The 15,111-nt window shown below is 42.5% G+C and overlaps 1 protein-coding gene across 1 annotated transcript in view; it reads left to right on the top strand.

Moving 5' to 3' along the window:
• The window catches only part of LOC126456702 (sodium-independent sulfate anion transporter), a 115,155-nt gene that overhangs the window by 4,488 nt on the left and 95,556 nt on the right, over window positions 1-15,111 (top strand). The window contains exon 2 of the mRNA XM_050092438.1: window positions 13,868-14,043. Within this exon, the coding sequence (XP_049948395.1) occupies window positions 13,868-14,043 (176 nt within the window). The remainder of the gene's footprint in view (window positions 1-13,867; window positions 14,044-15,111) is intronic.

Raw genomic sequence — 15,111 nt, forward strand, 5'->3', positions numbered from 1 at the left:
AGGAGATATGGCGCGTCATAGACGTTGAGATGTGTGAAGACCTGCCGCAGTGTGCGCTACGTTTAACCCTTTGAGGTCTGGAGGAAGAAACATTTTCCTTATGTTCTAATACTCTCAGCTGATGGACCAAAGTAATTAATTTTGAAATACTCACGGTTGTAATACATAAACTGATCATTCAATAATTATCATGCAAAATAAAAATAATAATATTCAATTATGCAGGGCAATATAACTAATCAAACACTTCCGTTGATTCTGGCGCCCACAAGCAGCTGCGTATTGCTACATGCACTTGTTGATATTTTAATAATTATGTTCAACAGAAGGCAGCACTTGTGCATGGTGAAAATATTAGAACATTCACAAATGTGTACATGAGGTTTCCATTGAGTACAAATATTTCTGTTGCAGCTAATACACAACAAACATTAATGTACACAACTGTAACCAGAGGGTCTGAAAGGATTCAATTTATTACTTCTTTGCTACTAGCTCAGTTCGCAACACATTTTGCAGATACTATCCACAAATGCTGTTGAATGTACCTACAAAACTATATCATTGTATGACACATAGATCAGGAGATACAATGTAATAGACACTGAGATGCGTGAAAAACTGCCGCAGCATGCATAACATTTAAATTTATTATTTCTTTACCACAAATACCATTCGCAACGTATTTCGGAGACAGTATTCGCATATGCCGCTGAAAGTGCCTACAAAAATATATCACTGGACGGCACACAATTCAAGAGATATGTCGCCATAAAAACTGAGAAGCGTGAAAAATTGCCGCATCATGCACAAAGTTTTTATACATTTATTATTTACTGCTAAGACACTCCTACAGTCAAGGCAACTTAAGGAAATCCCTGACAGCTGGCAGTGCTTTTCACAGCTTCTAACTGCATAGCACAAACGGCTGTAGGCGAAAACATAGCCGTCTATAAAGCTATGGATACGTTGCCATAGAATGGTTTACAAGATCCTGTTGTAGACATGCGAAGGAGCTGCGCCCTATTCACTTCATGAGACTGCAGTTTCCAGTGAGACTTGGAGCAGTTACAGTTAGCAAGTCAAAGGGGAAATCTATTAAATAGTGCAGGGTGGATTTGACATCTCCATGTATTTCTCATGAACAGATTTATATCGCTTGCTGAAGGGTAGGCTCACCCAAGAATTTATTCATCGTAGCTCCTGGACAGCTAACTAGAAATATTATTTACAAACAAGTTTGGAGTTAGAGAAACATTACAGAGAATTTGTATTTTGCAGATTGTGTTTCTGAATTTGGATTCTGTACTTATATGTTTATACGAGGGTGGGTCAAACGAAATCCTTAAATATTTTTTAAATATTATTTATTGTGCAGAAGTGGTACAAAGCTGTATCACTTTTGAACATAATCTCCCCCACGCTCAATGCAAGTCCTCCAGCACTTACAAAGTGCATAAATTCCTTTAGAAAAAAGTTCTTTTGGTAATCCGCGATACCATTCATGCACCGCATGGCTACCTCTTCATCAGAACGGAACTTCTTTCCTCCCATTGCGTCTTTGAGTGGTCCAAACATATGGAAATCACTTGGGGCAAGGTCTGGTGAGTATGGTAGATGAGGAAGACAATCAAAATGCAGGTCTGTGATTGTTGCAACTATTGTGCAGGCAGTGTGGGGCCTCCATTGTCATGTTGCAAAAGGACACCTGCTGACAGCAATCCACGTCGTTTTGATTTGGACCCTCTAGGCATGTAATGCTCCAAAATGACCCCTTTTTCGCCCCAAAAGAGAGTCAGCATAACCTTCCCTGCTGATGGTTGTACTCGAAACTTCTTTGGTTTTGGTGATGAGGAATGGCGCCATTCCTTGCTCGCTCTCTTCGTTTCCGGTTTTTGGAAGTGAACCCAGGTTTCATCCACAGTAACGATTCTTCCAAGGAAGCCATCACCTTCTCGTTCAAAGCGCCGAAGAATTTCTTCACAAGCATCAACATGTCGTTCTCTCATTTCAGGAGTCAGCTGCCGTGGCAACCATCTTGCAGACACTTTGTGAAACTGGAGCACATCATGCACAATGTGGCGTGCTGACCCATGACTGATCTGTAAACATGCTGCAATGTCATTCAGTGTCACTCGGCGGTTTTCCTCCACTATGGCTTCAACTGCTGCAATATTCTGTGGAGTCACAACTCGTTGTGCCTGACCTGGACGAGGAGCATCTTCCACTGAAGTCACACCATTTACGAACTTCCTACTCCATTTGTAGACTTACTGCTGTGACAAACATGCATCACCGTACTGAACCTTCATTCGTCAATGAATTTCAATAGATTTCACACCTTCACTACGCAAAAATCGAGTAACAGAACGCTGTTCTTCCCTGGTGCAAGTCGCAAGTGGGGCGGCCATCTTTATATTGATACTGCGACGGTATGTGTGATCTGCACTATGCTGCCACCTACAGGCCATTCTGCAAGCTGTTTGTAGCACGCTCACCAACTTACAGGATAACGGCGAGAAATTTCGATTTGTTATTACAAATTCAAGGTTTTCATTTGACTCAACGCTTGTACGTTATGCACCTTTCTTTGCACGATTGTTTCTTACTTCCAAAGGTGCTTTCACGAATGCGTAGAAGTGAGATGTTTTCGATGTTAAAGTACAAACACAGCTAATTTTTTGTTACCGTCTCTGACAGAAAATTGGCAAGTTAAAGACCTGGGCAATGCAGCGTTTATCAGCTAGTCATGAGGGAAAATAGGCAAAATAAAGACCTTTGTCAGCTAGTCATGAATGTTTCCTATAAATGTACATATTTTAGCAGCTTTGGAATGGGTGAGAAAAAAAAATCCCGAATAGAAGATAACAAAGCCACTAGAAACTTTCAGAACCCTGAGCCATACGGTACTTTCTGTTGAACTTCGAAATGGTTCAGAGATATCAGAACAAAAAGGTCTGCGTACTCCTGCCGCTAGTCAGTACCTATTACCTGTTCAGGCTTCTTCAAAATGAAACTGAACTGATACATCTGCTTGTTTGGTGGAGCAGGTTGTGAGTTCAGTTTGCAAAGATCAGTTTTTTCTGGCCGGCGGGGTGGGGGGAGGGGCGGTAGGTGGTGTTGTACAAAAATGAAATGAAATGATCGTATCGCATTTATTGGCCAGGATACCCCCGGCGGGGTGTCAATGATGATGAAAATGATAATGAAGGATACACAACACCCAGTCCCCTGCCAGGAATCGAACCCGGGCCCCCTTGAGTAATACACTCCTGGAAATTGAAATAAGAACACCGTGAATTCATTGTCCTAGGAAGGGGAAACTTTATTGACACATTCCTGGGGTCAGATACATCACATGATCACACTGACAGAACCACAGGCACATAGACACAGGCAACAGAGCATGCACAATGTCGGCACTAGTACAGTGTATATCCACCTTTCGCAGCAATGCAGGCTGCTATTCTCCCATGGAGACGATCGTAGAGATGCTGGATGTAGTCCTGTGGAACGGCTTGCCATGCCATTTCCACCTGGCGCCTCAGTAGGACGAGCGTTCGTGCTGGACGTGCAGACCGCGTGAGACGACGCTTCATCCAGTCCCAAACATGCTCAATGGGGGACAGATCCGGAGATCTTGCTGGCCAGGGTAGTTGACTTACACCTTCTAGAGCACGTTGGGTGGCACGGGATACATGCGGACGTGCATTGTCCTGTTGGAACAGCAAGTTCCCTTGCCGGTCTAGGAATGGTAGAACGATGGGTTCGATGACGGTTTGGATGTACCGTGCACTATTCAGTGTCCCCTCGACGATCACCAGTGGTGTACGGCCAGTGTAGGAGATCGCTCCCCACACCATGATGCCGGGTGTTGGCCCTGTGTGCCTCGGTCGTATGCAGTCCTGATTGTGGCGCTCACCTGCACGGCGCCAAACACGCATACGACCATCATTGGCACCAAGGCAGAAGCGACTCTCATCGCTGAAGACGAAACGTCTCCATTCGTCCCTCCATTCACGCCTGTCGCGACACCACTGGAGGCGGGCTGCACGATGTTGGGGCGTGAGCGGAAGACGGCCTAACGGTGTGCGGGACCGTAGCCCAGCTTCATGGAGACGGTTGCGAATGGTCCTCGCCGATACCCCAGGAGCAACAGTGTCCCTAATTTGCTGGGAAGTGGCGGTGCGGTCTCCTACGGCACTGCGTAGGATCCTACGGTCTTGGCGTGCATCCGTGCGTCGCTGCGGTCCGGTCCCAGGTCGACGGGCACGTGCACCTTCCGCCGACCACTGGCGACAACATCGATGTACTGTGGAGACTTCACGCCCCACGTGTTGAGCAATTCGGCGGTACGTCCACCCGGCCTCCCACATGCCCACTATACGCCCTCGCTCAAAGTCCGTCAACTGCACATACGGTTCACGCCCACGCTGTCGCGGCATGCTACCAGTGTTAAAGACTGCGATGGAGCTCCGTATGCCACGGCAAACTGGCTGACACTGACGGCGGCGGTGCACAAATGCTGCGCAGCTAGCGCCATTCGACGGCCAACACCGCGGTTCCTAGTGTGTCCGCTGTGCTGTGCGTGTGATCATTACTTGTACAGCCCTCTCGCAGTGTCCGGAGCAAGTATGGTGGGTCTGACACACCGGTGTCAATGTGTTCTTTTTTCCATTTCCAGGAGTGTAGTTGTACAGGTGCTCTCCTATGCCCTCCCGTTGACTACATCGCGGTGTGTAAATGTTGTTACGTAGTGTAGCACCAAAGAGTTTGATTGCCTTTTTGCACAACTTTGACTGAGTCATTATTAAATTATAATAATAATACGATACCATAAAAAAATGCAATTAATAATAATAGAAAATTAGATCTGAAGAAAAGTGGACGTCGAGCCAAGAATCTGTTAACGCTAATTCGCTTCCAAATTTATAAACAAGATTTCTATTCTCTTTGGCGTTGTTTGGAAGCACTATTTTTCAGCGAGCTGTGAAAGACTAATTTGTAAGTAAGACAAGAGAATATAATGTCAATAACCGCCAGATGATCGTTATAACGAACTACTTGCAAAGGAGTGAGTAACTATTGGAGTGATTATAACCGTTGGTATTAATAATCTGAAATAGTATCCTATTAAACTGGGGTGCCAAAGGTCACGGGAAGGGCTGTCCCATTTTAAGATGTGCCGTGCATGAAGCCCAAATTTTGCTGCTGCATGAGGCGTACGGTGCGACTGTACACACACATCTGACAGGTCTGTTGCATACAAATGAGTTGTGACACATGCAGCACGCCGCGAGTTAACTCTGTGAAAACAAACCAAAACGCATCGGTCATAGCTAGGGCTGCCATCTGCCTCGATTTCCTAGAGGTCGTCCCTAATTTTCTATGATTTTTCCGAGTCCCTGGATGAGTATAACGGACACATTCAAGTCCCAATTTTTTAGTAAATACAGTTTTACTTTTTTATATCACACTGCGTTAGTTTTAATATCATATTCTTAAGTTTATCATCTTATTCTTGTTAGGAAAAACCAACAAAGGGCCATCCATAAATTATGTCACACGAATTTCATGACTTTGTAAGTCTCCCTCCCCCCCCACCTTGTCGCAGGTAGTCACATTTGTGTGACCCCTTTCCTGGTGTGACGTAACATATTGTACAGTTCTAAGTTTGGAAATTATTAAATTAAAACATCGCTTCAAAACTTATTTATATGTTGCTGTATAAAATCTTTTTTCTCATAAAATTAAGAATAAATCAAACGTTTTAGAAAATTTACAAAACAAAACAAATCGCCGGCCGAGCGGTTCTAGGCGCTACAGTCTGGAACCGCGCGACCGCTACGGTCGCAGGTTCGAATCCTGCCTCGGGCATGGATGTGTGTGATGTTCTTAGGTTAGTTAGGTTTAAGTAGTTCTAAGTTCTAGGGGACTGATGACCTTAGAAGTTAAGTCCCATAGTGCTCAGAGCCATTGGAACCAAAACAAATAAAAAAAAAACAATACAAAATTTAATAATTTTGTGTCCAAAGACTTTGAACCCATCCCTTCATATTTTTCGTGATTGGCATAGCTGTCACTTCGTTTTCGATTTGGGTAATGTTACGAACATTCGGCGTGTACACATCATCTTAATCCAACTTCAGAGCATCGTCATCGTTTATCAAAGAACTTCTCTCTCACGTCTAGCTGCAATTCCTTGAGGATTAATCTTTGATGGGCGAAACCTCTTGTTGGCTCTTTACGTGATTGCATGTTTTGGTTAGTGGCTTTGTATGATGAAAAATATGGGCTACAGATGCCACACGATCGTTTAAATAGGTATGCCTCGACAATGGGGCAATAGCCATCTAAGGAATTTGCTTCAAATGTGATGACGCTCGAAGATCCAAAGATAGCGATAGTAACAGCGGAGCAAATTTACCTTCGGGTACATACCCGCATAAAGTCTGTTTAATCAAAACAGATGATGATTAAAAACCGCTCTCGTAATAATCGCTAGAGGCTGGATCGTCGCACACCGCAACACTCGACAACCTCGCATTTTACAGTTTCTAAAAAATATTGTGATTTACGTACTTGATTTCCGTGCCAAGTGGCATTATTTTTCAATGTCATAGCCTGTACGATGTCCATTCTGGTATTTGTTGGCACAATGTATTCGGCAACCACAGGAAAATCGTCAGTGGCCAGTTGGCTCCAAATATTAGCCAGCACGATGTCTGCACTCTCAGAGTTCCGTTTTTCTTGCTCTAAGTCAGTAGTTCGATTACTGGAATCAAGATGTCGGCCGGAACTGTCATGTTTTAACACAAAGCAGTAAGTTCACGACTAAGAGGTGCCATTCGTCGCTCCACTCTGTTAAAGCATTTCTTCCTGGAGCATTTGTGGCAATGTAAGTAGCGTCAAAGTCAAAATCTTTAAACTGTTGTACAGCTGACAGTATAACTCGCTCTTATCATGGATTTTTGACGAGGCTACCATTGCAAGTGAAAATAAACGCGGGTTTCACAAAACTTTCTCGTGTTCTTATTAATTTTTCGGAAGCTGGTAATCCAGAAAGTCTATGTATTTCTGTGGCATGAGTCTCTGCGTTAGAGGAAGACAGTTTTCACTACGAATCGCTACGAATGTAGCTTCAGAGTGTCACAAATCCTTCTTCCTTTATTACAATACCTGCATAAACAGAGGGAATAAGTTTATGTTTTTCTGCGAACACGAAATCATGAGCCCATAATTTTACACGGGAGTCTAGGTGCATTAATATTGGCGCTTGAGCACTTGCGGCTGTAATACCTAATGGCACGTCTGCTTTGTCATCCATAGATAAGAACAATACTAGACCAAAGCATAAAAATTGAACCTAAAAATTCAAGGTTTTTTACAGTAACTCTTCAGGATGTGACATATTTATGCTTTACTTGAAGTGTAGAGTCTGTTTTGCACTATTTAAGAAGAACAGTTACCACGTGTTTTTTTCCCTCATCGACTGGTAGTATAGCTTGTTTACATAATTCGGTTTCCAAGTAGTCCACTGTTTTGCAGCACCTTATAATTTCAGTGTGACGTCGATCATCAATTGCACCACCAAAAACTGCCGCCTCCTTTGTGACTTCAAGTAAACCGGATTTTCTGCTCTAGGCGGACCAACAGTATTTCGAATTATAAGAGCTAAAAATTTTTTGTTTTTTAGAATAACATTTTTTCCCCTGTTCTTCGGCTGCGCTGATCTTTTTCTTCGGTATGTTTCTTTCCTGTTGAATGCCTTTCCCTTAATGCAGTTATTCTTTTCGTTGGTTCATGTGTCGCCATGCCAGCCAGCTTTGAGTACTAACAGCAAGCCATTGAGCTCAGGTTCTAGTACTACAATTTTATTCCAAGAAGTATTCTGACAAGGCATTGATTTAGATATCGTTTGAGGTAACTTGCTTCCACTTGGTTGCATACTAATATTTTTAGTGCTTCTGGTATGTCCTGTCCATCCTGCAACTAAAAGTAAGCATGTATAATGTTGAATACGGATATTTCACACAATATTTATACAACTTCACTCTGAAGAATCCAGCTAAGCGACAGTGAGAACTGCACTGAAGTCGACCCTGTATCTTCCGAGATTACTTCCGACAGACAGACAGAAAGATGAGGTTGCCGATTTTGCTTTGTAATAAGTGGCAAACACCAACTGAACTTAATTGACTGGATTGTTGTGTTTTTCAATTTACCACAGAATACTAAATGTGTTCTTAGAGGTGGAGCACGAAATGTTAAAACAATATAAAACTCAAACTTACTTTTACTTCCACAGGCTCCAGTTGTTTTAGTAGTTTTGATGATGAAGAAATTTTCGAAAAAAAATTATTAAATGTCGCTTTCTTTTTCGACACTTCTATCTGCATTTTTTTTTTTTTTTTTTTTTTTTTTCGTATCCACTTCATCTTTAACACTGTCATTACTTTTGGAACATCGTCATAAGGTGTCAACTTTCTCTTGTATATTTTGTTTATTTTTATCTGTATAAGCTGCATTGTATACTTCATGTAGTTTGCGGTAAGGAATAGACAAATCACTCTTTTAAATCATTCGAAATTTATTAGATAATTTGAAAATCACAAAACAGTAAAACAAAAAAAAAAAAAAAGCACATCCATCACTCAGCGAAAGTCAGGTTTCGACTGAGTGATATAAACAGTCCAACGTAGACGAAATCAGAGCGGTGGCGGTTTTGTAATATTTCAGAGTTTTTCATTAGAGTTGAAGTTTAGAGTTGTAATACAAAACAAAACAAACTTTATACATGTGACATCACGAAGCTTATCGCTCTGTCCCCACCTCCACTCCCGTTGACTCACGATGTCACTTTTTGTTAACACCCTCCCCCTCCTGTGAGATAATTTATAGATGGTCCCCAAGCGTAAAACACAAGAGACAATAATAAAGAGTGGGTTTAAAAGTCAGTTCTTTCGCCACCTCGTTTTCATAATAACGTTGAGTTGGCTGCTCCAAGTTCTGTCAGCGTCTCCTACACGAAAAGAAACTTATAATGGCCGCTACATTTAGGATGTCAATTTGATTTTTATTATAAAGCCGGGCATTTTAGAAGGTCAGAGAAAATCCGAGGACAATTAAGTGAAAAAAAGCGGGACAATTGTTTTGACAAAATGTAACGAACACAAAAGTTTACTTTCGCATCATGCACTCAGATGATCCCAAATTACTTTTGGCAAGTACTCTGCTGCACTGTTACCATACTTTTCACTTTTATGCATTTTATCGAGCAGTGCATTTTCGATTGAATATACACTCGATGTTTTTTCAGTCTTAACATGATTTGCAATGTCAGACTTCCCACAATGTCCAGTAGAAGAGTTTAATAGTCACAACGTACGCTCACAATTTCTCCACTGCCACTAGTAACAGTAAACTCACTTTTTACATTGCTGTTAGAATTACACTTTCGTTTCGGCATGCTGAAACAGTGAACATAAATCGGTATTACCAACAGTACAAAACATTAACAGTAAATAAACAAAGATTATTATTATCAAGTGGCGCTTCCTAGTGTGTATACTTGTGGGATGGGAAGTAAATCGCAAATCATACATCCAGTAGAGTAAAATACTTTAACCGAGCGGAATGACAAAAAAGTTGGAGATTTGTGCGTCCCCAAAAAAACTTCCGAATGTAACGGAACCTATTAAAGGCTTTACTTTACCGAAGTATGCGATATCCTCCAAATTCAACCAGTTTAACGAGTATTTATGATTATAGAAAAGTTATTGTGTATGTTAACAAGGATTGCATAACATGTTTCCATAAACAGTCAACCCATTAAATTATACTGAATAACTGACCCACACAAAAGTTAATATCACTTGATCACTGATACAGCAAATGTCATCATGTAAAACCACTAAGTTCATCTTAAATAATTAATATGAAGTACGAAAAATAGTGGCCAACTTACGTATTTTGGATCTCCTTAAATAAAAATCACCCAGTGAAACCTATTTGTTCACTAGGACCGTTTTCAATCAGTATTCACATAAACACTCCTATTTTAGACGAAAACAAATGTAATTCTTAATAATTCATGTTATTTACTTATTTATGCAAATTAGAGAAGTCAATCGACAAACTTCTAAAAAACGGCCTTTTTGTAACAAAGAATTATTCTGTCAAGTCAACAAATATGTCATTTTAATAACCTGTTAAATTATGTCACTCGATATAAATTAATAACTTTTCTGCACAAATTACGATAACAGATGTACATGTGACTTATAAACTATATCTCTTTTTAGTAGTTCTTTGACAAGGTTATAAATACAAGCAGCAAGAAGGGTCGGAAGAGGAGTCTGAATGTCACTTTGGTGAAGTGTATGTGTGTTGTTCGAAGTGGATAAACATTGCAAAGAACATGTAAAAGAAGTGCTACTTTGTGTTGTGTCATTGTCTTTGGTGGACAGTGGAATTAAGATGGGCACCAGAGTAATAAATATTTGAAGTTTAAATATTTGTTGGTTTCGCTCATTATTTATCATCAAAAGCACATCAAAAACACGGGACCTCATCTTTTTACCCCTAGACAACCAGATTTAGAGCCAGCATTAGCATCAAGACACAGCAGCGATCCAGCAAGCAGCAGCGATTACCACAAAGCATTTTAATGGCGCCAACCTAACATCAAGTGCTAACCAGCTCCATAAATGGGAGTGAAATAGTGCGATTATAGCAATATCTACGACTAGGCGACCATTATACGGAGTAGTGGGACATTTTGGAAAAAAAGGGACGAATGGAGACCCTACTCTAGGTCAGACAACAGACGTCTGTAAGTTAACTTTTAAATTTTTTAAGCTGCACGTGCAGTCATATAACCACCTTTTGCGTTGCGAGGCGTGCAGGAAAAGAGTCAGTAAGGTTCTGGAAGGTATTGGCAGGAATGTAGAGCCATGGCAATTCCAGTGTCCTGGCCTGTTGTGGTAGATTTCTCCATTGAGGACCTATGGCGCGAACAGCCAAATCAGGGTGGTCCTATAGATTCTCCATTGTGTTTAAATTCAGGGAGTTTGGTGGCCAAGGGAGTACTCTAATTCATCCTGGTGTTGTTTGAGCCACACTCGTACATTGCGAGCTTGTGACATTTTGCGTCGTCCTGATGGTGAATGCCATTGTGCTGCATGTAAGGGTGGACACAGTCCCCAAGAATACCACGAAAACATTCCCCAGATCACAACGCTCCCTCCTCTGGCCTGGACCTTTCCGGCGATCAAACGGCCGTCTGTCACACGAAACACAAAATCTGATTCATCTGAAAAGGCCACCTGTCGGCACTCGGTGGACGTCCAGTTGTGGTATTAGCGAGCAAATTTCAGCCTTTGCCCCGCATGAACATCAGTCAGCATGGGTGCATGAGCCAGACACCTGCTGCTGAAGCTCATACTAACAAGAGTTGCTGAATGATCTTTGAAGAGACACTGATCTTTGACGAGACACTGTTGACAAGCCCTTGGTTCATTCATCTGGGTGTTGAGTTACATGTCTATTCACCCGTACACATCTCCACAGCCGTCGTTCATCCCTGTCGTCTAAGTCCCCAGGTGCACCACTGTTGCCTCGGCGCTGGTCTTGGATAGCACCATTTTGCCTTGCACGGTACACTTTGACCACGGCGGCGTGCGAGCAATTTACAGACTTCGCCGTTTCGGAAATGCTTCTAACCTTGGCCCAAAAAGCCAATGATCACGCCCTTTTCGACTTCAGATCAATCGCTCCATTTCTCCATTACGACAACGACTGCACTGTTTTCTGTGTAGTCCTGCACACGCTTTTTATACCCTCCACTACAAGTGCTGCCATTTGCTGTCTTTGAGTGGTTATTTCACGTTGACGTCGAACATAGGTGGTAGTCACATTAATGTAACCGGACCGTGTGTTTGTAGTTTACTTTTGGTTTTAGGATAAAAAGTGACTAACGTTGGAAAGAACTGCACGTTTAATGGACAAAAGGAATGATTTCAAAACTTCATATTTGTTGATAAAAACATACTACAAACATGGGACAAATTGGAAAATACTCACAAAATCTTAAAGTTTAAGCTATGCTATTGCAAATGCTCTGTTTGTCCGTCAGCAGTAGCACGAACAACATCCTCTCGATAGCTAAATTCCTCATAAACTGTATTCAACTTATCTGCTTTTGCAGAAGGTATAACGGCTGTTATTCTATTCTTCACTTCTTCTACGTCATGAGGTAAAGGGGAGATGAACACACTTTCCTTCATACATCCCCACAGTGAATAATAGCGTAGGGTCACGTATGGCGATCTTAAGGGGCCAAGAACGCAGGGCCGTGTTTCAAGATCCTTTGCACCGTATTCAACGTTGAAGCAGATTGTCACTGAGAAACGGACATACTTTGTTCTATGCCAGTGTAGTGGAGCTCCATCCTGTTGGAAAATGAAGTCATTGGAATTCTCCTGAAGTTGTGGAAAAAGCCAATTCTGAAGTATTTGAAGATAGCTCACTCCAGTCACTGTTTTTTTAAAAAAAAAAAAAAAAAAAAAATGGTTAAAATGGCTCTGAGCACTATGCGACTTAACTTCTGAGGTCATCAGTCGCCTAGAACTTAGAACTAATTAAACCTAACTAACCTAAGGACATCACACACATCCATGCCCGAGGCAGGATTCGAACCTGCGACCGTAGCGGTCGCTCGGTTCCAGACTGTAGCGCGTAGAACAGCACGGCCACTGTGTTTTCCTCAGAAAGGAAGGGACCATACCATTTTTCACGAGAAATGACACAAAAAGCATTTACAGTAGGGGAGTCTCTTTCGTGCTCAGTGGTGACAGTTCTGGAGTCCCGATATGCACACATTATTTCAGTTTACTTTATCGCTAACATGAAATGTTGCTTCTCACTGAAAATTAACCGTGGTAAAAACGTATCATCTTCCATGTCTTCTAGCAGAGCATTGCTGAAGTAAACCCGTTTCCTTTTATCACCAACCGGAAGAGCTTGCACTAGTTGCGGTCTGTATGGTTTATAGACCAAACGACGCCTTAACACTCGCCAGACATTCGTATGAGGCATTGCCAGTTCTTTGCTTGCGCTGCGAGTAGACTTCCATGGACTTCGCTCAAACGTTAGCCGAACTCTGTCCACTGCGTCGTCAGAAGTGCGAGGCAGACCTGGACTCTTACCTTTGCACAAACATCCTGTCTCTTCAAACTGGCGACACCAAAGACAAATGTTTTCGGGTGCAGGCAAATGAACCCCAAGACGCCGGCGAAAAGCACGTTGGGCCTCTGACTCACTCTTTGCAAACTGCAGCAAACAAAACACCTTCTGTTGAGCGGAAGCTATGTTACTTCTGATTGAATGCAAGCGGAGAAGACACATTGACACATCTAATGGCAATTTTCTGAAATTCAACACGTCCCATGTTTCGTAATTATTACCGTCCAAAATCATGCCATTCTTTTTGATACACCCTGTATTATGTGGTACCTTTCGTTTGAAGTGTCCTGACTTTTGGCTTGCCAAAGGTGGCAATACGCTGAGTTTTGACTAGCTAGAGATGGCAGCTCTAGTCATAGCATATAGGAGATTATGGAAGAATTCTGGTTTGAGAGGATAATAGTGACTGCAGTGGAACATCAATACCACAGAGACGATAGCCTTAGCTGCCAATGAACATCACCTCTCCCAGTGCCTTCCCTCGACTTTTCCCTCATGTCTGTACTTCAGGTATCTATCTCAGTACGACAGAAGCTTCTTTGAATATTTTATATTATTTTTATGGAAGTAATTTAGTTTAAAGTTTGTGTGTGATACTTTATCCAAATTTCTTTCATTGCAGTGACGCTGGTGAGGCGTATAAAGACAGTTATCAGAAGAAGAATACCAATTGTACAATGGCTGCCGCGCTATTCGAAGATGAGGGCCGTGTCGGATGCAGTGGCCGGCATCACAGTTGGACTTACTATGATGCCACAGAGCATCGCCTATGCATCTCTAGCTGGTCTCTCCAGTGAGGTTAGTTTTCTTGCAGGATCTTTATTATCTCCTCGTTGTAATAGTCTATACGATTTTGTTTTACCATGTATAGAAAATTCTGGACCCGGAAAAAGTTTTGCACCAATCTCATGACATGTGTCCGCCTCTGTTGCCGAGCGCTCAGTGCAAATGGCTGCCATTCGGAGGATCCAGATTCGATTCGCAATTCTCGCAGGGATTTTCATTTTTGGGAGGAGTGGAATGAGATCCACTCAGCCTCATGATGTCAGTTGAGGAGCTACTTGAGTGAGAAGTAGTGGCACCAGGTCTGCTAAGTTGACAAAGGTCGGGGAGAGCAGTGTGCTGTGACCTCACATCCTTTCATGCAACATCAAAATGACGCCATTGGCTGAGGATGAAATGGCGGTCGGTCGATTCCAACTGGCCCCTCTGTGGCCAGAATATGGTGTTTTCCTCATTACTTGCATCGCTTGTGCATTTTGATCGTAAAACTCTCCCTCAATACTCTGTTGACCTTTGGATATCGTTAGGTACAGCCGCCTGTGTAACAGAGATAAAATAAACCTACTCCCTCAACGCAGTTCAGTGGAGCACACTGTGTCTCCAATCGCGAATGGGACGATGCAGCTTTTGTGCTCTTTTCAGTGTAGCAACAAGCCTTGAAGTTTCACTACTGGTGTAGGTCCTACGCAAGTTGTCTCATTGCTGCAAGATGAGTTATCAGCACGGAAAGTTCCCCACCATATTGGCGTACACCACAGTGACGTCCTCCTTACATTCATCCACTGTCGTGAGACACAAATCAAGGTTGACCTGCCTTGTAGCGACTGCGATCAACAATACCAGCTGATGATCAATACCTGCCGCTTATGGCCCATAGGCACCCCGGTTAGGAGGCAGCTGGGTATATGGAGTCAACCAAACAGTATGCGACAGTCTCAACTCGATTATTGTTGCCTCTAGGATCTGTTATAGTCTGCCTGTAAACTCAAGAGCGAGCAGCGCTTTTGGTGGGGGAAGTGGCCTTTCCCGGAAGAACCCTGCCACTGGCCTACAGGGCAACCCAAAATCAGTTGCCCGTTACCT

Source organism: Schistocerca serialis, chromosome 2 (genome assembly GCF_023864345.2).
Source record: "Schistocerca serialis cubense isolate TAMUIC-IGC-003099 chromosome 2, iqSchSeri2.2, whole genome shotgun sequence".
In the NCBI taxonomy this organism is placed as follows: Eukaryota; Metazoa; Arthropoda; class Insecta; order Orthoptera; family Acrididae; genus Schistocerca; species Schistocerca serialis.